The sequence below is a fragment of the Paramisgurnus dabryanus genome, chromosome 12 (genome assembly GCF_030506205.2).
Source record: "Paramisgurnus dabryanus chromosome 12, PD_genome_1.1, whole genome shotgun sequence".
Lineage (NCBI taxonomy): Eukaryota > Metazoa > Chordata > Actinopteri > Cypriniformes > Cobitidae > Paramisgurnus > Paramisgurnus dabryanus.
In genome coordinates, this window is record NC_133348.1 from 23040552 (window position 1) to 23066338 (window position 25787).

General features: G+C 36.8%; 1 protein-coding gene across 1 annotated transcript; it reads right to left on the reverse strand.

Annotated features, from left to right (window-relative positions):
* Positions 1-1322: 1322 nt before the first annotated feature.
* On the reverse strand, positions 1323-24563 carry rp1l1b (rp1 like 1b). The gene is made up of 3 exons (XM_073816309.1): positions 24021-24563; positions 17678-17855; positions 1323-11714 (listed from the first exon to the last, which is right to left on the reverse strand). Exons 1-3 carry the CDS (start codon positions 24504-24506, stop codon positions 1402-1404), a joined length of 10977 nt encoding a protein of 3658 aa, XP_073672410.1. The 5' UTR covers positions 24507-24563; the 3' UTR covers positions 1323-1401.
* Between the last annotated feature and the right edge of the window lie 1224 nt (positions 24564-25787).

Sequence of the window (25787 nt, forward strand, 5' to 3'; positions counted from 1 at the left end):
AGCACTGTTAGAAAAAAAGTCCCTAGTTGTCACTGGGACTGTACCCTTTCAAAAATATACCTTTGTTCCTGAAGAATCTGTGCCAAAATGCTATAGGACATTTTTAAAGGGAAATATTTTGCAGAAAACCGTCTTTTTTCCACGTGTACTACATATAACACTCATTACTGTCTAGTAACAGAATGATTGAGATTTACAGACTTTGGCAATGAATGCGCTTTCTAAACCCTGCATGCAGATAACACGTCCGAGATTACTGCAGACGTGAGATCCATGGCTCAGCTTCCAGGTGTCTCCTAAGGATATCAAAGCAGGGTGTCTTTCTTTGGCACTGAATTAACAAAGGCTCTATCTAGGTAACAATGTATTCTGGAAGTCCTGTGTTGTTCTTAGATACAGGAGGAACCTTTTGTTTTTACTTTACTGATGTACAGTATTTTGACAAATAAGTCATATTTATAAAATGTAAGGCTTTTTAAATCCAGTCCCTCACAAACTTTATATCACATCCCAAAACAACAGAACAAAGTTTCAGCTTTTAAACATTTTAGCTTAAATATGGTTTTTTTATTTCAGGAATAATACATTTGTACCTTGGTACATTCAAGTAACATAGAATTTATTATTTTTAACTAAACAACTAACCATTTGGCCAGCAAAGTATAATAAAGGTACAACAGCCCCAGCAATAAGTTTTTTTGTGAACACAAAAAACATGAAGATAACCCTTTGGGTGTTCATTATTTGTGATGTAACAGTATGGTGCAACAATCCTTTTAATACCGCCATGCTTAGAATTGTGCTTATAGTTACTTTCAAAAGACAAATTCATTGTCATGCATGCACACTTGTGACATGTGAAATGTCAGTCCCCCTGTTACCATCTGTTGCTAAAATATCTTATTGATTTTATTAAGGGAGAATTCAGTATATTTACTTAGAAATACACTTATACAGAATATTTTTAACTGTGACGTATTATGAGCAGTCCCTTACATACCTGGGCGCTGACTACTAAACATTTAAAACGTTTTAACATAAAACTTGCTAGAAGCTTGACTTTGCTTTAATACTAGAAAAAGTGTATAGTGTAAGTGTATTCAAGTTTCAAAAATTCCCTTTTACATTACCTGAGTTTTAATACTGTGCATTTTACAGCAATGTGCATATATTATCAGTAAAGTGCAAGTGCAAGTTGATCTTTGCTAAATAAAATATGTATGTGAATCTATAGGCTACATTTGAACAATCTCTTTAATGAGCATCACCTTAGGTTTACTGGATTTGTTATGTACCATACCTGGTAATAGCATCCCTACCAGGAACCTTGAACCATTATTAATGCTTATAGATGAGTGTCTTAGTTTCTTTCCTCAGAGGATGTTGATGTATTCTGTCGGTTCAGCTTTTGAACCCTTCTGACTTTTTTACCTGATCATCGAGAACCTCGTCGAAGGAACCTGGCTGCGATTCCATGGATGACTTTGTGAATTGTTTTTCCAAGACATTTTCAGATGATTCCCACTCGCTTTCCTCAGAACATTCACTTTCTTTGGCTGTGTCGTCTGTGTTATTATCCTGGTCCACTTCTTCTGTTGTGTCCTCTGTAATATCTGAGAGTTTTCCCTTCTCCTTTCCATCTTCACATTTTTCTTTCTCCATACATGGACTGTCTTCTCCGTTATCACTCGGCTCTGGAGTCTCTTCATCATCTCCTTCATCCTCTTCTCTCAACTTTGGCCGTTCAGTGGGTGTGCGTTTAAGGAAAGCTAGAGTGTGAATAAGGGTCTTAAAGGTTTTACGTGGAGTCGTCTTCTGTGGTTTGCTCTCAGACTCCGAACTCAAATCTTGGTCCTGATTGTGTACCTCCGTTTCTGAGTCTTCTTCTACATCAGCATCATACATTGAGTTGTGATTTAGCACTGCATCAAATGAAGTAACTGTTGCTTTATCTGGTTTGTCTTCGTTTTGCTTTGGCTGTAGCATGGACTGTAAAGTCTGAATCTTACCGTCACCTTCTCCTTCATCTGGCTCAGTATCATCTTCAGCCTCATCCCCCCCTTCAGCTGATTCACCAATGTCTGCGAAATGACCACCATTGTCTCCAGCGACCTCTTCAACATCATCTTCTTTGTCACTTTCTTTACCTTTCTCATCAATACTATCTATGTCAACATCACCCTCGTTCTTGAACTTAGTTTCCTTCTCAACCTCTTCATCATTTGCATTTAGTTCAATAACATCATCACAGTCAGTGTCCTCAGGATTGGAAACCTGCTCAATACTCTCAGTCGTCTCTTCTCCATTTGTTCCACTGTCAGGAGTTTGTCTTTGCTCTGTCAGCTTTTCAGCATATCCTTTAAGGTCTTCATTGGTAGTGGCATCTTCAACAGAAGCTTTTTCTTCTGAAACTTCTGCTTGAGTTGTTTCCTCAACTGCTGTTTCTGCTTCATCTGTAGCCATATCTTGATCGGTATCTTCATCTGTTCTTTGTTCATTAGCTGTATCATTAACCAATTCATCTTTATTGTGAATGCTGTTTGTGTGTTGATCTATAGTTTCAACCTCCGCATCTTTCTCTGCTGTTGGCTCCTCACTCTCTTCTGCAGTTTCAGCTTCGGTTTGTCCAGCGTCAACTTCATCTGTTGTTTCATTATCAGAAGACTTATTCTTTCCTGTATCAGTTTCAACATTCTGCTCATCTTCTTCTGTTTCATCATCAGATCTAGTACTATCTGTCTCAGTTTCATCTTCAGCAGTTTGTTCATCTTCTGCTTTTTCATCATCAGCTGTATCACTCTCTCCTTCAGTATATTCCTCTTCTGCAGATGCTTTTACAGATGTCTCACACTCTTCTTGAGTGTCATTATTAGCTGTCTCACCATCTTCTGCCGTTTCATCTTCAGCAGTTTGTCCTTCTACAGTTTCCTCTTCAGAAGTTTGTCCCTCTTCTGCACTTTCATCTTCAGCAGTTTGTCTACTTTCTGCAGGTTCATCTTCAGTTACCTCATCCCCTCCAGCAGTTGCAGTTTGTTCATCTTCTGAAGTTTCATTTTCAGCTATATCACACTTTTCTGTTCTTTCATTATTAGCCGTTTCATCATCCCCAACAATATCAGGTTCAGAAGTCTGCTCTTCATCTGCTATTTCATTATCAGATGTCTCACTATCTTCTGCTGTTTCATTCTCTCTTGCATAACTTTGAGGATTCTGGCCATCTTCTGATGTGTCCTCATCAACGGTGTCACCCTCTTCAACAGGGTCATCATCAGATGTCTGTTCTTCACTGGTTTTAGCTGTCTTACTCTCCTCTGGCGTTTTATCTTTGGCTGCCTCACCTTTATCTGCAGCTTCCTCTTCAGCGGTTTCATCTGCAGTTTCATCTTCAGCTGTCTCACTCTCATCTGCAGTTTCATCTTTAGCCGTCTCATCCTCAGCTACAGTTTCATCTTCAGGTGTCTCGCCCTCATCTGCATTTACATCTTCAGTTATCTCACCCTCATTTGCCATTTGACCTTTAGCCATCTCACCCTCATCTGCAGTTTCATCTTCAGCTGTCTCACCATCATCTGCAGTTACATCTTCAGCGGTCTCACCCTCATCTACAGTTTTATCTTCTGCTGTCTCATCTTTTTCTGCAGTTTCACCATCAGTTGTCTCACCCTCATCCGAAGTTTCATTTTCAGCTGTCTCACCCTCTTCTGCAGTTTCACCTTGAGCTGTCTCACTCTTTTTTGTGATCTCAGCTTCAGCAGTTTGCTCATCCTCAGTTTCATTTTCACACTCTTCAGTGTCATTACTAGCCATCTTCGCATCTTCTTCAGTTTCATCAGTTGTCTCACTCTCTTTTTTAATTTCTTCTTCTGCAGTTTTTCCAACATGTACTGATTCTTCACTTGTTGTCTCACCATATTCAACAGATTCTGCTTTCGCATTTTGTCTTTTTTCTGAAATTTCATCATCAGATGTTTTACCCTCCTCTTCTGATTCATCTACAGTATGTCCATCTTCCTCAGTGTGCTCTTCACTTGCCTTCTCCTTAGCTTTCTTCTTCTTTTCATTTTCCATTCCTTTATCTGATCCATCATTCATCTTTGAACCAGGTAACCTATCCTTGGCTGCTATTACATCAGAATCAGCCTCATCATTATCCTTTTCCTCTTTTGCAGCTTCATTATGTTTTTCAGCCATCATATTATCAGATATATCAGCAATTTCTTCAACCACTTCTGTGCAGCACATTACTTTAACTTCTTCATCTCTTTTTAAATGTCTTGATGTATTTGATTCTTTCTCTGAAGCATACTCTTCAGAAGTACTGGAGGCATCGTCTTCCTTCTCACCATCAATAATTTCGCTTTCTCCCGTATCAACTTCTTTCTCAATTCCTCGGGCAGTGGAAGCATTTAAATAGTTTTGGTCTTTGTGTGGGATTTTAGGGTCAAGATTTTCATTATCTGCTCCTCCTATCTCATCCTCTTCCTTGACAATCTCAAGAGCAACATTTTCTTCTGGATCCTCCATTTTAATGACATTGCATTTATTGGCAGTCTTATCCATCTTTTCATTATGTGGAGCAGATTTCTTACTCTGGAGAATTCTTCTTAAATCAAAGTCTATCATTACAGGTGCAGTATTTAACATTTCCTCTGGTAAAACAAGTTTTGATGCCATTTTCCGTTTCAAACATGTATCACAGGGGCAATATTCATCATCACTGCGTTGATCACTAAAATCTGTTCCTGTCGGTGTGTAATCATCTTCACTATTTGCAGGTTGTGGGTCAATTGATTGGTTGCGCATCACTTTCAGACGCCTCCGCCTTTGCTCTGTTTGAACAGTTGATTCGCGTGACAACGCCTCTTTTGGTGGTCTTGGTCTTCCTGCTCTGCCTTGAATTTTTTTTATTTCCCTATCTATGCTGGATTGAATACGCCTGCGAACCTCATCTTGTAACTCGCATATCATGATATCAAGCTGCTCGCTGTCATCCAGATTCCAGCGGACTCTAAACTCATCCATTGCTTTGATGTAATGTGTCATAAACTGCTTTTCTAATTTATTTAGCAAATGTAGCACCCAAATAGGATCAGGGTCTTGAGAAACCCTTTTTGATAATTGTGGTCTTTGTGGTGCTGGAGGGCTGCCTGAACTTGTATACTCTTGATGATCAGTTTCAGTCTCTTTATTTTGGGGATTATTTACAGAGCTCTTGTTAGATGAGAGCGGAGTTTCCATGAGTTCCCTTGGACTATCATTATTCCTGATTGTCTCATCAGAACCTGCAACATCCTCTTTTAGCTTCTCTTCAACTGTACCCATTGCCCCAACTTCAGGGGTCCACCGTACCCGGCTTGCTATATCTGGAGTTGCTGAATCACATTTTGATTTTGGTCTTTCTGAAAGTTCTTCTTCTACCATTTCATCAACTTCCTGGACCCTTGTGAGCATATCAAGGACTTCACATTCTGTGTTGGCATGCGCTTGGGCCCCATCCAAAACACTGCTTTTCCCAGAGCTTGTTGAGCCACTGTTAACATCTACACCTGAAGATGACCTAGCTTTGAATTCCTCATCCAGAGGCTGCTGATTTACGTTTTTTCTTGCCTCAAAAATGGTTTCACTCTCTTTTGGGTCACATAGCCAAAGGGACTTGAGCATGTTAACAAGCTCTTGGTATTTTGCATTTTCACCATTTTCATCCCCAGGGCCAAAGTCTAACAATTGGAGTTTTGCCAGACAATCTAGAAGACCTTGTGCTGATGTGCTGAGTTTATGTCCGTATGCAGGAGACACTTCTGGTAAGCTGTTGCATCTGTCAATTTTGGGATTTAGCAAGACTTTCATCACCAGGACTGAGGAATCCAAAACTTTGGTTTCATTCCCTGCTTGAGGCTGAATACACTGGTGCTCATCTTTATGAACCGAATTATTCTCTTGAGCTTTTTTGTCAATAGCTTCTTCTTCACCTACCAAATCAGAACCCCCTACATAATTTTGTTTATCAAGCTTGGTCACATCATATTTCTCCCAACTTTCATGATCATTTTCATCTCCTGAAGGCACATGTGATGTGCAAAGTGGCTCTACTGCATCAAAGTTTTCATGAAATTCGTCCCCCAGATCACACAAGGCAGAGTCTGATGGAATTTTTCTCAGCCATTCATTCACCACTTCAGTTGGAGAGGCATTTGGCAAGCAAGAAGGATTTAAGTCAGATATGTCATTATTTATCTTCTGACATGAAGAACTGCTTCCTACCCGTTTTCTACATTTGCAACTTTTTTCATTCTTGTTGTCACTGCAATTTGGAATGCTTCCTGCTGTGTCAACTATGCCATCTACTGCTGTATTCAGATTGTCAGAACTTTCTTCTCTTTTGCCAGGAATGTTGTTTGAGCCGACAAGTAGCATAGCAGGTTTTTTGGATTTTTTGGGTGATTTTGGTGGGCTGGGACTAAGTCGGTACCCTGATGAAACTGACAAAGTTGCTGAACGACATCTAACCATATCCTCTTCATTTGTCTGTGTAGTCTTGCATGATTTATTGCTTCTACCGGAATGCCGATCCCTGTTGCTAGCTGTGGATTCCATATTTGTCTTGTGATAATTTACTTGCAAATGAGAAGATTTACTTCTGTCAATAATTTCTGCAGTATTTTTGTCATTTTTTCTAGACTTTTCAGAGTCTGAGGCAGCTAACGCACTTGAAACAGGTGAAATATCTTGCCCTGTTGACTTTTTTCCAATATTGTGTGTAGGGCTGCATTTTGAACAGGTGCTCTGAGATGTATGGCTAACATTTGTACTTTCTGCTGCTCCTTGACCTGTTATTGCAGTGATTTCAGCTGAAATTGCTTTATAAGATTGCATAGACACATCGGATGCTTTACTGGATGACCGAATTTCTTGCGTTGGAGAGCTTTGCCTCACAGAATGTTTGGGTGATAAGTAACTACCGGATGAGGTCTTCAGATTCTTTGATGTGGAAGATACATTGCTTGTTACTTCAGATTTATCAGAGATATTTGATTTTGCCAATGTGAAATTTTTAAGTCTTTCCTCCGGTGTTTGTGTTGCTCTGTCATTTGTTATTTGTACTGGATATTCTTTGTCTGATGTAGAACATATTTCTGTCTTTGATGAAACAGGTGTTCTAGAGTTTGCTACAACAACACCTTCATCTATTTTCTCAACATCTTCAGCCTCACATTCATCTACAATCCCAATAGATACTGAGGTGCTTGTTGGTGTTAAAACTCTCTCAGAACTGTTACCATCTGAACTTCTTTTGGACTTTGCTGACTTTGTAGATTGAGGACTTGCAGGTAGCTCTTCATGGTCAAAGTCATTTTCAGATGGCACCATTGGACATGACATGTCTGTTTTATTTGAGTTAGCTAATGGAGATACTTTTGAGTTACCTGAAACTGGACTTTTTTCTCTGTTAGAGTCCATATTTAGATTATTTGTAGGTGTTTTTCCATGGTCGTCACTCTCAGAAATTTTTGACTTATTGGACATTGCAGATATGTTTGAACTAGCTGACAACTGGCTCTGTGATCTATTTGATATTTTTTCCACATCTGCTTTAGACGATTTAGATTCTGCAGATACACTTGATAAAGCACTTGTTGATCGATCATCAGCCTCTTCGGCTTCTGAGAAAAGAGAGTTTTTTGACTTTGTGGAGGGATTTGATGTGATACCCACATTGCTTGACTTAACAAGGGCAACATCTTTGTTGACAGTACCCTCTTGACTAGCATCAGGAACATTCGATTTTTTTGATCTTCCAGAGACATTAGATCTTAATGACCTAGAACTTGATGCCCTTTCCACATTTTGTTCATTTGGTTCATCTATCATCTTTTGAGAAACTTTTGATGTACTGGTTCTCGCAGAGAAATTTGATTTTGCAGACACTGCACTGAGAGCTCTTTCTTTAATCTCTCCATCAACTGTGGTTTCATTTTCCTCATCTGTGGCCTTAGATATTACTGATATTGATTTTGTAGAAGTATTAGAGATAGATGAAATTGCACTTGATGGTCTATCTTTATGTACCTCATCATCATCAGGGTCATCATGCACAAGTTCTGAATGCTTCGACTTACTTGATCTTGATGAAACACTGGATTTAATGGAAATGACACTTGGTGCTTTTTCTTCACATTCTGTATCATCAGTACCTTGTGGAGACACTTTTGAAATTTTTGATGCTTTGGACTTTGCAGAGACACTGGATTTTATAGAAATGTGAGATGTTCCTGACATAGCACTTAGTGCTCTCTTCCCTTTCTCCTTGTCATCAGCTTCAACATCTGTTGCAGAAGCGTTTGACTTTTTTGACTTTGCAGAAACATTGGATTTTGCAGAGAGTGCACTCTGAGCTCGTTCCTCTGTTTCCACTTTTGCACTGTTGGATTTTTTTCTTCTTTTAGATGCATTGGATTTGCATGACATGGCACTTAGAGGTTGATCTTCTGCATCATCAGCTTCATTAGTTACTACAACTGAGATTCCCGACCGATTCGATTTTGCTGACAGTGCACTTTGAGCTCGAACTTCTTTTTCTGGTTCTTCTACAACCATTTCTGAGACCCCTGATTTACCAGATTTTGCAGATATGTTAGATTTAGAGGACATTGCACTTGAAGGTCTTAAATCAGCTCTGTGTTCTTGAGACACAATATTAACAGCGTCCAAAACAGATGCTTTGGATTTCTCTGATTTTACAGAGGTTTTAGATTTTGTTGATAGTGCACTTGGTGTTCTATCCTCTGTCTCCAGCATGTCACATTTATTTGATGTATCTAATGTTTCAGAGGTATATGATGCTACAGAAAATTTGTCATCATCTTGGTTTTGAAATTTTGTATGCTCATCTTCTGCTACCTTTGACATTTTGGATCCATCAAATGTTGCAGAAACATTTGACTTAGCTGATATTGCACTTGATGCTCTTTGCTCTTGTTCCTCTACATCTGTGGAAACTTCAGATTTAGTAGACATAGCACTGGAGGCTCTTTTGCATGTTTCTTCCCTGTCAGTGTGTTCTTCAGGGTCTGCAGATGACACTTTAGATTTATTTGACTTTAAAGAAGTGTTTGATTTGCTTGACATAGCACTAGTAGATCGTCCCATAATCCCTTCTCCCAATCTTTCAATGGCTTTTGGTGTAGTCTCAGATTTTCTTGATCTTGAAGATGTAGTAGACTTTGCTGAAATAGCACTTGATGCTCTTTTCTGAATGTCCCCTTTATCCTTTGCTTTGATCTGTTCTTGGTCTCCCTCCCAAACTTTGGATGTTACAGAAATATTTGATTTTGATGACATGGAGCTTGGGGATCTCTCCCCTGGGAATATATTATCAACCTCTAAAGCTGCTTTAGCTTCGGGTGCATCTACTTTCACAGAAGCATTAGATTTAGTAGACATGACAGTCTGTGCTCTTTCTTGTGCCTCACCAGCATGTGGTTGCACAGTCGTTGCTGGTTGAACATCTGAAAGTGTTGATTTGAATGACTGCTCCGATGTGGCTGACTTTGAACTTGCAGTTCGCTCTTTCAACTCTCCTTCTTGTTCCCCTACTAAGTCTGAAATATCAGACTTAGATTTTTCTGACATATAAGAAACTCTGCTAGAGGTTCTGTCTTGCTCATGATTTTCAAGCTCACTTAGCTCAATTGATCTATCAGAAGTATTAGATTTTAATGAAATTTCACTGTAAGCCCGCTCCTTGATTTGATCTTTGAACTCATAATTAATCAGTTCTTCGATTTCAGACCTGTTTAACATTGCAGATTTAACATTTAAAGGTCTCTCTTGTTTTTGCTCCTCTTCAGTTTCTTCAGACTGTGGTTCTTTAGATTGACTAGATTTTGCAGAAATGTTCGATTTACTTGACATAGCACTCACTGTCCTATCCTCAACATCGTTCTGTATTTTGGCAAGCTCATCAGACTCATTTTCCAATATTTTGGATCTTTTAGATTTTACAGATGTATTTGATTTAACAGACATGGCACTTAATGTTCTCACTTCAGTCTCCTGGTTATCTGTTACATTTTCAGATTTTGAGTTCTCAGATTTCTCAGACTTTATTGACGTGGCACTAGGTGGTCTTGCATCCTGTACAGCTGTACATTCTTCTTCGAGTGCTGCTGCAACATTGGATTTGCTTGATTTTCCGGAGGTATTTGATTTAATGGACACAGCACTTGATGATCGCTCCTCTATTATGTCCTTGTGTTCATCATTCAAAGTGTTAGTAGCAGTATCATTTTGAGAGCAGGTTGATGACTTGGATGGGGATTGTGTAGAAGTTTTACATTTGGCTGATATCTTGCACTCTTCTATTTCTGAATTATGCACATCAGTTTTGGGTTCACCATTTTCTTCTGGTTGATAATTCGCCATAAATGTGCTATTTTCTGAATATTTTGAATCTGAACATTTACACTTTTTGGATCCAGACAGAGTTTTGGACGGAAAATATTCTGCACTTCCAGACCTGACATTTTGATCATCTTCATCCACATCTATTTTAGTAGGGGTAAACTTTCTGCACTTTTTGGACCCTCCCAGTGATGAATCTTTGCTTGGTGGTCTTGGTGACAAATTTGTCATAGATACAGAAGATCTACACCATGAGCTTGATTCAGCATCTTTGCACATCTCATCCTCTTTTTGGCCATCATCATGGGATGCTCTTGAGATGCTTGGAAGGAGGTCTAAATCTTCCTCATCTTGATCTTCCTTTAATGATGCTAAAATCTGTGAGGAAGAGCTCACAGTTGACAAAGGCCTCTCATCTTCTGCTATGGGTTTAGTAATCTGTACGCTTAATTGCTCTTTTTGTGAGTCTTTAGAGTTATCAGGTTTATTCTCATTATTATCAGATGCCCGAGTCTTCTCAGCCATTTCATTCTTTTCTTCTGTGGAACCTGTGCTTTTGATTTTGGTGGACGTTGAGCATACTTGACTTCGTCTGCAGCAGCAGTTAATGGTACAGTGTTTCACTGTGGTGTCGCCTTGCTGCCCAAATGTCTGTTCAATGCAGGTTGCCTTTTCAACTACGTGCTCTGTGTATTCCTCACTGGACATTGTTTGCAAGCTGTCGGTCGATGCCTTTTTGAGTACTATCCTGCGTGAAGATGCACTTGAGCTTGAGGATCTGATGTGTCTTACGGCTGTTTGATCAGGAACGATCGGATTCTTCCAAATGTCGTACTCTTGGCATTGAGCACAGCAGTGCTGGCAATGAGGCTCTTCATAATGTCTTCGGTCATGTTTTGTATTGTATGTTTCTTCTACCTCACCAGCAGAGAGAGAGTCTACGTCTGAGCAGCTTTCTCCACTACAGTGAGATAGGCAACATGCATCGTCATGCAGCATATGAGATTCATTCAAAGTGTTTGTTGACTTCTTGATCTCTGTTGACCAATGCAACGTCTCGTCGTGTAACAGTCGGAAGCGCACTTTCATCTCCATCGACAGACTTCCATCTTTGTTAACTAAAACTCGCTTTTCAATGTCATCATCCATCATAGTTTCTCTTATGCGAGGACAAGTGCCTGTGTGCCCTGGTGGCAATGAGTTGAGTCCATTTGGAAACAACTTTTCAGATGACATCACCAGCCTTCCCGTTCTGTTGCTTGAATCACATCTCGGATGAATGACGCTTCGCTTTGTTTCAAGTCCAAAGTTGACTAGAATTAATAAAATACGTTAATTAGTAAAAGTCAAATACATTTACAACAATAATACAACTAATTGTAATGTAAAGGAAACCTTGAACAAATATGACTTTGAGGAACAATTTTTAACCAAAAATATGATTATAAAAACTGTTAGTTAGGAAATAGTAATTTTGGCCCATTCCACCTTTGACATGTTGATCTAGTTTGTATTTGTGATGTTTGTAGTGAGCAGGCAGAGATTGAGGATCCAAGTGCAGTGTTTATTTAACTCAAAGTAGAACAACAGGCAAACATAATCCAAACTAAGGACAAGGGAACAGGAACAAAGCAAACATATTTAACGACCGACATCAGACAAGGCACACACTGGGATTAAATACACTGGGTAATGAGGGATAACAAGAGACACCTGGGAAACAATCAACACACAGACCAAAGACAAAATAACTACTCAAAACTACAAACATGAACGACACATAGTCATTAAATGTGAAACAGTATTCAACTAAAATCATATCATAATGTCCTAGTTAATTATTTCTTAAAGTAATATTCAGTTAATTGTTGCAAATCAATATTTTAATTTTAATAAAAACATTTATTAAATACTCTTGAAAAATTATTTTACCAAGTCAATCAAAATGTAGTTAATCAGTTTTTAGACAAAATTAATATTAAGGGGATAGTTCACCCAAAAATGAAAATAATGTCATTAATGACTCACCCTCATGTCGTTCCAAACTCGTAAGACCTCCGTTCATCTTCAGAACACAGTTTAAGATGTTTTAGATTTAGTCCAAGAGCTTGCTGACCCTTCATTGAAAATCTATGTACGGTATACTGTCCATGTCCAGAAAGGTAATAAAAACATAATCAAAGTAGTCCATGTGACATCAGTGGGTCAGTAGGAATGTGTTGAAGCATAGAAAATACATTTTGGTCTAAAAATAAAAAAAATTACGAATTTATTCAGCATTGTCTTCTCTTCTGGTTCTGTTGTAAAGGGCGTGCACGAGACTAAAGTCACGTGACTGCAGTGATGCGTCTGAGGTGTTATCTTCAGACATGTTTATGAAGTTTTTTTTCAAACTTACAGCATGTGTTTCTCTCAGACTGTAAACAAAGCTTGGACGCACAAAAAACAAACAAAAAAAAAAACATCTGGAGCACACCAGAAAACACGTCAGCCTCGTCGTACATCAGGCGCGTCACTACAGTTTTGTGACTTTAGTCTTGTGCACGTGATTCACAACAGAACCGGAAGAGAAGACAATGCTGAATAAAGCCGTAATTTTTGTTATTTTTTGACCAAAATGTATTTTCGATGCTTCAACACATTCAACTGACCCACTGATGTCACATAGACTAATTTGGACATGGACAGTATAGACCAATTAAGAGTAGACGTCACAGTTACGTCACCTCAAGCTGCGCGCGCAATGCGGTTGCAGAAAAACAGTGGAAATGAATTAGACACGAGTGAAAAGAGCAAGATAACTCACTAAAAAATGTCCTGTTATGCTGTTAAGTGTCAGAATAAGAATGCCAAAAAAGATGGCTTTCATTTTTATAGAATACCATCGTCGAAGACATCATTTGAAGATAAACGTAGGTGTTTATGATTACAATAAGCCCTTAAACGGACAGAATGGAGCGAGGAAATCATCTGGAAATCTTTTAATAATTAGAATAGAAAATAAGTAGAGAAGATGTCAGGTGTTCTGTCGAAGTCTGTTCCCTCCATGTGTTTCTTGTAGCATTTTTATCATGTTACAATTATAATTTATCCAGAATAAATGTTTTTTTATACTGAAAAAGCAATAATATCACAATTTATTTTATATTTCATAATTTTTTCGTTTTCTATTATTTCTTTTTATTTCCTTATATCTTAGCTTATGTCTTCTTCCTGTTTGTTCTAAATTTATTATGTTTACATACTTAATAAATATATATAAATATAGCACACACACACACACACACACACACACACATGATGTAAAGTGTTATTAATATATAAACAGGCCTTTTTAATGTATGTTTAAACATAATACTTTTATAATAGTTTTAGAACAAACACATAAGATAAATATAAGGAAGAAATAATAGAAAACAGGAAAATTATGAAATATTTAATAAACGCTATTATATATAATACATTATATTGCTTTAATATGTACTTTAGCGATTCAGACTGTAAAAATAATTGATTTAGCAAAAAAGAACAATACATATACATTACATGCATGCATATCAGTAGCCAAGCCATTTAAACTTTTTATCTATCTAAAAAATAAACGTAACGCGATTAAAACGCTATAAGAAACATTGCACTAAAGGGAAACATAGGGGAATCAGACTTCGACAGAACACCGGACCCATAAAAATCACGGTTTAATGCTAAAACACTTCACAACCCTACTGCGGAGCAGTCACTTTCTGCAACCAGTTTGGCTCCGCCCACAAAAAACGTCATCTCTGTTTGCAAACACGAAATTGGTCTATACCGTACATAGATTTTCAAGGTCAGCAAGGTCTCGGACTAAATATAAAACATCTTAAACTGTGTTCCGAAGATGAACGGAGGTCTTACGAGTTTGGAACGACATGAGGGTGAGTCATTAATGACATTATTTTCATTTTTGGGTGAACTATCCCTTTAAGTTGGAGGGGAGTAAAAAGTGATGTGATCTTCAAATCAGTATAACTCTTTGTTAATCTTGGTCTCTATTTAAAGTAGACACTTTAAAGTTGTTTCTATTAAAATAGTTGTTAATATTTTAACAAACAAAAATAATGCTATAAAGTGTATATTTTATATACAAAATTTATGCAAGTTAAAATGTTTCACACCAAAAAAGATTAAATAATGAAGGCATAAGTCTCAGCTAGTTTTGATACAAATTTCAAATATTTTTTTGTGACAGTAAATTTACCAAAAACGTCAACTAGGTGTCATTGGTTTGTTGCATACTCTTGTTGCAAATGTATACATTACTGTCACTGCATCATTATAAATGCAAATAATGTTTTGAAATTTGAAAACTACATTCTTTACAATGATATATTGTCAAGATTTTTCATGTTAAGGATATGACATCAATGTTATGAATATATCAAATTAACATTCATTTTTATGGGGTCAGTGACATTTAAAATCACAGTGACACTAAAAATGACTGTTACTTTTAACAAATAACTTTGAAATATGAAATTACATTCTTGGAGCTATCCAATGATATATAGTTATATCTTTTTTAGATAACGTGTAGGATATTAGTGTTATAAATATGTAATAACAACCAGTGACATTTTACAAAATTCTCACTACATCATACATTTTGGGAAAAGGTGATAAAATATGAAAACTACAAATCTGCATCATCGTTTAACGTAAGAAAAAAAGATCAAAAGCACAGACTGCTCAGCTCTGTGTTATGTAAAATACTGTTACAATTGACCCCGCGTAAGTTTGTGCCCCGCTCACCCCTATATTGTAGTGCATCTGTGGAAAATGCCAATAAACATTTGAAGAAATGTATTGTTAAACTAAAAGAATTGAAAAACTACATGAATAATACATATTCATACCACAAAATATGTGAAAATGCCTGTAATTATCTGTAAAAATGTGCAATGGACAGTGTTGGGGAAGTTACTTTAAAAAAGTAGTGTTTGCTCGTTACTCGTTACTTTTAAAAAAAGTAATCCATTACTTTACTTAGTTACCACCTTTGGAAAGTAACTTTTTACGTTACTCGTTACTTTTACGTTACTTTTATGTTGCCTGACATTGGGCAGAACCCAATATCTGTTTCTAAATGTGTAGGCCTAAATAAAGTTATACTATGGAGGACAAAACAGGTATTTCTTTTGTGCTCTTTATTATAAAAAAGTATCAAAAAGGTTCCTAAGGAACAACATAACCTCAAAATGAGTCATATGTCTCAAAATAAATTTATCTGAAAGTCTGTTTCTTCTGGGGGTAAGCACAAGACCTACCAGGCTGAACAGCCTTTCCACTAGTGCACTGGATGGTGCAGGGCCGGCCCTGGCCAATTTGCTGCCCTAGGCAAGATTTCACCTGGTACCCTTTAGAATCACAGAATCACAATTGTGTTCCAATCATTTTGTTCATAACTTACACAGAAACAAACTGCACAGCTTTGTCTTGTTTTTCTTTATTTTGGAAACACACACAAACACACGAACACATACACACAATACCCTGTTACTCAGGCATTTGATCTTGACATTGTTAAAATCTTGTCTTTTTTACATGTTTTAACACTGTACATTTAACTTAAAATATTTAATTGTGTACAAGAAAACAGCTCTTATTAAAGAATTATTAGTAGCATGTTGTAGTGTCTCGGGAGATTGTGCTCATTGTTAAATAGCTTTGTGGCTATACTGCACTGAAGCGGCAGTTTAAAATATAAACCCAGAATTCAGCGAACGTCAAGAACAAGAAAAAAACAATAAGGCCAAGACGCGGGATTTAAATTACGTTACACGGACCATGTATTAATTTCAATGTTTCTGGACAGAAATACCAACTTTGTCTGGTATTAATAAGCTGCACATTGGAGTGCTGGCTGCTCCCCGCAGTGCTGAAGACGCGTGAAGGCACATATACACAGATTTCTACGTGCAATCTATTGGAAAGTGGAGGAGTCATTGGTTGGGTTAGTAAAATAACGAAATTACAGCTTTTAAATAGAAGAAAAAAAGTTTTTTTGTAAAGAGATATTTTTTTAAGTTTAAAAGAGCAGAACTCTTCTCAAGGGGAAGTAAGCTTTTCCCCTTACGTGCAACCTATCGGAAAGCGCAGATGAGTTAGTTGGGTTAGTAAAATAATGAAATTATAGATTTAAGTACAAAATAGTATTTATATAAAGAGAAATATTGAAATAAAAAGTGCAGAACTCTTCTTAAGTGGAAGTAATAAAGTAAAATAACGAATAATTATATAATAACGAATAATAGTTTCCAATAGGTTGCACGTAAATATCTGTGCTGCCACCAGTACTCCGTCCGAGCGCGTCTTCAGCACCGCGGCCAGCACTCCAATGCGCAGCTTATTAATACCAAACAAAGTGAACAAGTTGGTATTTCTGTGCAGAAACATTGAAATTTAAACATGGTCTGTGTAACATTATGTAAATTCCACGTCTCTGTCTGATTGTTGTGTCCGTTTTCTTGTTCTTGACGTTCGCTGAATTCTGGGTTTATATTTTAAACTGCCGCTTCAGTGCAGTATAGCCACAGAGCTATTTAACAAGCACGAGCTTCCGAGATACTATGCTAAGATTAATACAAAACGAAATTCACTTCAAACGGAGTGGGTAGACATGATTTTGACCACTTAATTAAGTTTGTTTTCGTAGAAACCTTTCTCTAAAGTGAATTTCGTTTTGTATTAATTGTATCTTAATTTCAATCAATGTTTTATCAACCAATTGCTTGAATTTAATAAATAAGAAATAAATAAAAGAAAACGATTTAGTTTTATATTTATGTTTAAAAAAAATTATTTCATTTAAACATAAATATGAAGCTAAATCGTTTTATTTAATTTATTTCTTATTTATTAAAATCAGGCAATTGGTTGATAAAACATTGATTAAAATTAAGATGCCTCCATCCCTCAAAAGTTAGCGTCAGCTGCTTCTTGCTTGCCATGATTTCTTTGCAGACTGATACTAGCCTCTGTCATGTGTGTGGACCTTGTGACTATTGCGCAAGCGCGCAGATGGCAGTGTCGCTGTCAAATCTAACCAAAAGTAACGTTGCGCTGAATTGGAAAATGAACTACGTTACGTTACCAAATTTTCAGTAGTAACGCGTTACACTACTTTTTTCTCAAAAACGTAGTTACGTTACTGTAACGCGTTACTTTGTAACGCGTTACACACAACACTGGCAATGGATACAGTTATACAGTGTGTTTCCAGATACTCATGACCTACCATTTTTCTTGGCTCCCTTTTCATCACTGCAGACACTAGAGCGTGACTTTAGGTTCAGCTTTGGAAGTTTGTCATTTGAGTTTTTTCTGAAGCTGTCCAACAGAAGTGGGTGGAAAGGCTCACGTCCAACACAGACCAAAATACCAGCACACTGTAGCAGACTTTGCACGCAGTCAACCTAAAAAAAGGGCAAACTCTGACTTAGACTTCAGTACTGATAGATTACAATATGTCAAAGTCAAATCGATCAAGATCAGCAATATCTGGCTGGAAAGAGATCAGCAGGGATTTTATTACAATTGCCAAGTTCTGATGAGGAAATGTGTTATGATGGATTAAAGCCATACCAATTAAAGGTTAATGACTATGGGAAGTGTAACCATCTGGTATATACATTTTCCCACACTACTCTTTTATCATTAAACCAGTCAACTGAAAATGTGGGTGATCCATTATGGATGAATAGGTCATAGGTCAGAAAGGGTTTTTTTTTTGTAAAAAGGGAATTATATTAAAATATGATTATCTTCTATTAAGCATTTTAAAATAGCACAAAGAAGAAACAAATGTTATAAGTATATCAAAACTTTACACTTTATACACTACATGTTAGATATTCAGTATTTTGGGTATTAAGAGTACTAAAGGATTAGATGATCCCTCAAGATGATCCCTGAGGTGACAAACCGTTTTGTATCTTTAAGCAAGGCTTTGCTGACTACAGTGAAAGACCACTAAAGCTAAGGGTTAAAACCCTCCCTCTGTTTAAAAGAACAAAGATCACATCCACACAAAGCCAGAGCTTTCCGATCTTTTTTCCGATCTCTATTTTCCCTTCGTAAACATGGCGTCCTCTCAAGAAATGTGTCCTGTGTGAACTATTCCTCACTATCCGTGAGGATATAACCGCTTGCGTCATGGGCAAGTTCATGATCAGATCAGAAAATAAATGTATGTGCGTGGTTTCTCCAGAGAGATGTAGTGGATGATACGCAAACTTTTAAGCAAACACATGATTGTGTATTTTCTGTAATCAGTGTCAAAAAATAATGTTTTGAGGGGTCCCAAAACCCCAGACTGTTGGGCAATTTAGGGACCATCTTTATTTTGTTTGAAAGCGTTTCATTTATTCAAAGGTTTCATTAGCATATTTCAGTTCTTCTTTGGCATCGCTGTGAAGAAAACTTTATAGCTCCATTATTTTTAAGAGTGTAGTGAGTGATTTTGGTAACCGTCCTTGACTAAGGCAAACACAAGCATCTATTAGACTTAACTATTGTTCGGACTAGAGTATAGCCACTTTGTCTGTTTCTTTTTGCATGTACACTCTCAGAAATAAGGGTACGAAACTGTACCTTTTCTGTCACTGGGGCTGTACCCTTTCAAAAAATACAGCTTTGCACATAAGGATTTCATTTAAGTACCTCAGAAGTACATTCTGGGACCAAAGAGAACTTATTAGTACCTCAAAAATTCATATTAGTATCTCAAAGGTACATATTGATACTAAATTTTTACCGGTACATTTCTGTACCTATGGTCCATACAATTGCCTTTTTAAAGGGTGCTGCCCCAGTTAGGGTACATATTTTGACTTTTTTCTAACAATGTAGGGTCCTTAAGGTACGGTAATCTACCCATAATTGCATTCTGTTTTGTATTCCTGTAAAGGTATCAAACGGAAACTTAGGGTACAGCCCCAGTGACAGAAAAGGTACAGTTTTGTACCTTTATTTCTGACAGTGTACTGTAAAGTTTGATTTTCTGGAAATCAGAAAAATCTAAGTATTGTGAAGTTTTATTATAGCCATGCTAGTTAAATCAGTTCAACGGTTACAGTGACAAACACTGAATATACTGTATAGCACACATTTCACTCTTTACCACAATATCTATTTAAATCTGCATGCTTTGCAGTTTTGTATCTTCCAAACTTTTCAATTTTTCTAGTGGGTTTGAAGATAATTAATTGGAACTGTAGGGGATGCGAGGATTTCAAACTGTATGTTTTCATGGCATTGACCTGCTTCTGTTGGTTCAAAATAGCTCTGATTTGAGCAAGATGAATAGTTATTCTCTGGATGCTGGTGGATCACCGCTGTGCACAAAAACTGAGAAAGAATATCTCAACAAGAACAGCAGGAAAGGATTACTCAAAGATTGAAAGGAGTTTATTTGAGCTGATATAAGAATAAAGATTTCAATTAAACATTTTGGTAACACTGTACAATAAGGTTGTATTTGTTAACATTATGCATTTATTTTATCTTTGTTCGTGTTAATTTTAGCATTTACTAATACATTTTTAAAATCAAAAGCTGTAACTGTTAAAGTAAAGTTAATGCACAATAAACTAACATGAACTATTGTATTAAAGAGCACCAATGGTAAGATTCACGTTTTTACACTTCCTTTTGGTGTTTAGGTGTGTTTTAGTGCATGTTAATGATATGCAAAAGGTACAAACCCCAAAGTAAACAATTATGCGAGTTATTGTGTCTAACGTAAATCTCTTTTCTTGGACTACAACAGTTGTAGTCAACAGTTTACTTCCTGGGATTGGTGATGTAGTAATGATCGACATTATCATAATTCCTCCTGCTTGGACTCACGGCCTGTAAATTAACTCCTGTTAGAATTGCATTGTGGCCAAATCTTTTAAACATGGTAAGGAGCATCACATTTCCTGCTGACATCAGATTTATTCAGGCCAATCAAAATGTACAGATTAGCTGCATGGCCAATCAGGGACACAGCGCTTTTCAAATCTGTGCGTTTCAGGAAGAGAGTGAAATCTGAAGCTACATACTGTAAATGTACGGTATGTGGAAAATAATGTGTTTTTAAACATAAACCACGCAAACACATTGTATTATACCAAATACACAAAATAACATTGTTTTCTGCAATGAAATAGGTGCTCTTTAACATTAACAAAGATAAAAAAACTACATACAGTAGCTAATTTTGCTATAAATAATGTTATTAAAGTGCTTGATTGTGATTGCAAGTTTGTTATTTCGAGATAACAACCGCCTGAAACTAATAACACTGGGTGCTGCAAATCATTTTGATAGGTAGAGTTTTAAATAACATATATGACATTATATTTACAAATGATTTAACCAAATAGCATGTTCGTTACATTTGAACGTCTTGTCTTATCTTAAAACTGCAAGTAAAAAAAAATTTGTAAACACAAACTAGCAAATAAAATATTTCAAATCAATATTTAATGTTCTTTACCTTACTTGTTAGGTAAATAGCCATGTAATAAGTGGGATAATATTTCCTTACTTAACAAATGCTGCACAACCAATTGTAAAGTGTAACACCATTTTTTTTTTAAGATTTCAATTATTTAGGAATCTTAATTCTGACACAATAAGTCAAATAAATGTCAAAACCACTATGCAATGTGCATGCAATATGAAAATACGGAGAAATGCCTGATCCTGTTTAACACAAATGGAAAATAAACACTGTATTTTCACAGTGTCAAATAATAGTGGATTTACTTGAATTCATCCTGCCCAAACAGCTGTATTATTTTATAACTGAAGAGGCAAACTTGATATCTTCAGGGACACATGGGTTATGCTGTATTCTGCGAAGGTACTTGCACAGTACACGTTCAACTTTTAACCAACACACCTATACTCCAGCCCTTGTAAATCTATTTCTGGCATTGTCTCAGTGCCATTCGTAATGTTATCCATGTATCAGTCAGGCCTCTCTGGAGGGGTGTGTGCTGTTCCACGGCATGTTTTCTAAAGGAAAGTACATGCTTGTGGTTGTACTAATAGGATGTGTCTGCTTTAGACCCACAGAGGACCATGGCGCAATGCTAACCAGAGTCAGCAATGACTTGTGAGTCCAGCTCTGATGAGCAGGAAACGCCTGGATCAACTCCAGACATTCTGTGAATTTTTAGCCAAGCAACCTTCCCCTTTTAAAGGGATAGCACTTTATCCATCTACAGTGTGATTAGCACAGATCAGCACATTGAACGGCTCAGTTTGCGAGTTTGCACGTTGAGCCTTATCGTTGCGTGCGAACACACGAGACGCGAGTCGTGATTTCGTGGGACAGCCTCTGGTCGGGCTCAGGGCTGTATAAACTCCTAGCCTCTCACCTTTTATCAGGGTTGCCATAGCTCAGGCCCAGAGAGGCTATTTCTTACACGGCCCGGGCCACCCTGTCCGCCTCTTATCTGGCCAAACCACCTGCAGACTCTAATTCTTTATTTTTTCCTCTTCCGTGGTCTGTGGCATTTGCCCTTAACAGTAGTAGGAGTGATAGTGTCTATAATGAACTTTATGCTTACTGACCTCCTTCAACTATCTTGGTCTCAATATGACTAATATACATATACAACTCAGTCTGTACTCTCAGTCTGTACTTACTTAAACTGTTGGTAAGACTTTAATGATAATAATAATAATGTTTATATCATCATAGTGTTATCTGTCAAAAAACAAAGCTATAATTTTTAAGATCTTGAAAGTCTTGTGGTTTTGGAGCCTTGCACTGTAAATGTGGACTCTCTTACACATAGTTAAATTTTTTAACTAAAGACAGAGCTACAACTGAAGAAACAGAAGATTTGAGGTATTTCCTGTGATATTTTCCAATTTCAGCCACTAGAGGTCCTTAGAAGATTTGTTCTTCATGCAAACCAGCAGCAGGACTTCTTTAGGAAATATAAATAACAGTGTAAATGAATGATGATACATGTTCATCAATTATAATTTACTTCTTGCATAATCCTAAAAAAAGTCTCAAAAACACCATGTGACCCGGCAAGAGACCAAACCTGAACTCTGGCTAAAATACACAGGATGTGAACATTGTATAATTGCTAAGACTCAGCTCCTCAAATAAATGGATCACTACAATAATTACAGTAATACAATTGTTTGAAATCTAATCTTATATTTGAAAAAATAATAATAATTTAAAGGAAAATTATACTGTGGTTGATACTTATTATGAAATCTGGTTGATGATTTATAAACTTAAAAGAACAGATTGTCAACTTGTTAAAAACAAGCTTCAGTCATTAAGAAATGCATTGCTTATGCTTCTTAGCAAGCAATTTTGCATTTAAATGACATCTAATAGCCGTCCAAACCCATCCCAGGTGTCTATACTCTGAAAAAGATATCCTTTTTGGCAACACTTTACTTGAAGTGGTGTTCATAAGACATGACACATTCATAATGACACGTGCTATTAACCTAAAGGAGATTTTATGCATGTTTATGACAACTGTTGTTATGTTTCATTCATTAAATTATGTCATTTTTAATGCAAAGATGGCATTGTTTGAGATGTCTTCGTTATGACAACTTGAAATTAACCAATACATCATAACTTGTCATGAAAAATTTACATAACCAAGACAACATAACTGACAATTTTTACTAGTGATACAAATTGAGTTTGTCTTTAAAATGTAATGAAGTGAATATTCTTCAGTTCATGTTTTTTTTTTAAGTTCCTCAATGTGTTTAACAAATAAAATCAATCATTCAATAATAATAATAACAATAATAATAATTAAAATCCATAAAATTGTGTCTTGTTTGGAACAACACATTTTGTGTGTTCTCCCTAAAATAAAACAGATTGTGTTATTTTATTAGTCACTCTAAAAACAATTGCTTTAAAAACCAGGCAACATTTGGGCTGTCAGTGCAAATTTAATTGACGTCTAACCGTAGCTCAAAAATAAATGAAACCATGCTTACGTGATGAAATATCATAAATCTCACAAGTTAGTTCGGAAAAAAATGGCATGTAACCAAATTCAAGTTTATTTTGGCTAGAAGTGGGTTACTCATAGCCGGACTGTATTGGGTGAGTCTACAGTTAACCTAGATGGTGAAAGGACGGCTATTGATTGTTGTGTTGGCATCTCAGAGATAAAACATAAATAAATGGATTGTTAAGATTTCCTTACTGGTGTACACAATGGTGCAATAAACGCCTGGCAGTTTTGTTTTGATGTCTTTTATTATCTTTTTCAAACTAAACAAAAATAATGGTAGATAAATGGATTGCAGTCATATATCTGAAACCTGCATGTCTATTTTTGTAAGCCTTATAATAAAGTTTCAGTATTTGTTTTTCATCTGTATCAGTATCAGTTTCAGTTTTATTAGGTAATATAACTAAAATAGTTAAAAAAAACTAAAAAAAATTAAAATTAATTTCATACTTTATGTACACATTTGTACACACATAAAATTAGGTTAGTTGGGAACGTAAAAACATTGTCAACCAAAACATGAAAACCAGTCAATAAGGGGTTAACATTTACATTCAATAGTAGTCTCACCTTGCGGCCTTCCAGTGTGTAGAGCTTTCTGATATGACAGTGCATGAGTTCAGAAACCTCGTCCATGAAGAGTCCCAAACTGCGCAAACTCCTGCGATGCAGCACAATGGTCCTCCTGAATGACGGGTCACTGTTCTTCACAAGTACAATTCTCCTGGAGTGTCTGTGATGGTGGTAGTGATGATCTTCAACCTCTCCAGACGCTTCCTCTGGTTGAGTGGGTCTCCTGGTCACATACTGGTGAGCATGTGGATGTGTCTGGATGTGATACCGTGGGGTCATGTAAGCTCCTGAGGTCGTCGATGTGGCCTGCTGTTGATCGGCACACAGATAGCATCTGCGGTCCTCTAGCAGTATCGTTCTATTCGAATCAGGGGAGCCCAAGTGTGCCGCTTCAGGCCGTTGTCCATAGAATAAAGAAGGCTTGTGGGATGGATCATCCAGGATTGCATCAAAGCATTGAAAGCTTCGCCTGTGGGAGCCCATTTTAGCTTCATCCAATGATTGGTGACGGGTTTCACTCAGAGAATAAGGTGAACATAGGAGAATACAGCAGTGCTTTGTGACTCAGCAGTCCACACTCATTCATCCCCTCCTTGTTAGAAAGACAGAAAACACATGCCCAATAAGACCAATGCATTTGCCCTAGGGAACAACAGTGATGAAAATGTAATAATTTTAAAAATGTACATTTTATATACATTATAATAATACATATATTAGGAGAAGTCTTTTCCCAATCTGGCAGGTCCTTACATAATCAAACACTCTTTACATAAGAGACCATGCATGACTGACTGAATGGAAATGTACACGGAGCCCAAGTGCTGTTTGACCACTGCAAATGTCCAAAACAAAGTTAATATCGTTTACATAATTGATGTATTATCCTAAACAGGCACATCTGCAGGTATCCCACTGGAAAACCATGACAGCACATTCGTGTCTGGCAGGCTGTATGACTGAAAGTGTATAGAGCCAGGGAAAAATGATGGACAGATATCAGAGACTAAGCCAGGATAAAAAGAGCAGACGTAAGACAAGGTTTGCCTAAATTAGACTATAAAGAGCTTATCTACAAGCGCAGGGAGAAAGTGAAGCAACATGTGAGAGGATAAGACTGAAGTAGAAGCCTATGGTTATTTTTGATTCATGTGAATTAAGAAAGCAAAGGGATCGGATGAGAAATAGAGTTTTGCTGGTTTGTTAAAGGCAAAGTAAAACTAAACACAAAACAAGATTTTTGATTTTAGTTTAAGTCAATGTGCTGCCTGATATTCTGATCCAGATATAAAAGAAAATAAAGACGTGGGCTCTTAAAAATTGACTCTTATCGAAACAATAACAAGGAAATTACAGTCTGAGAAGTTTTTTTGCATAATTGGACCTAATCAGAATTTCTGCAAAGCTATAGTTTAATAGTTTTAATATGAGTCAACACAAGTTTTCATCTGTTTATCAAATTACACTAAATGTGTCGTTCCAATAATAACAACACAAAAATGTGTCTGTTTTGGTGTATCATAAAAATGTGTCCCAAAACTAACACTGATTCTGTTGTTTTTAACACATTCGAGTGTGTTAGAAAAAAGGTCAAAATATGTGCCACAGCTGTCTCTGGAACAGTGGCGGAGCTAGAGGGGTGCCACCCCAAATTGTATGCGCTACTTTCACTCCCTCCATAATTCACTTACATAATTCACAATTTGCAGAGCAGCAAATTGTTAAAAACAAATATTAAGAGAATATTAACATAGCCTATGATTA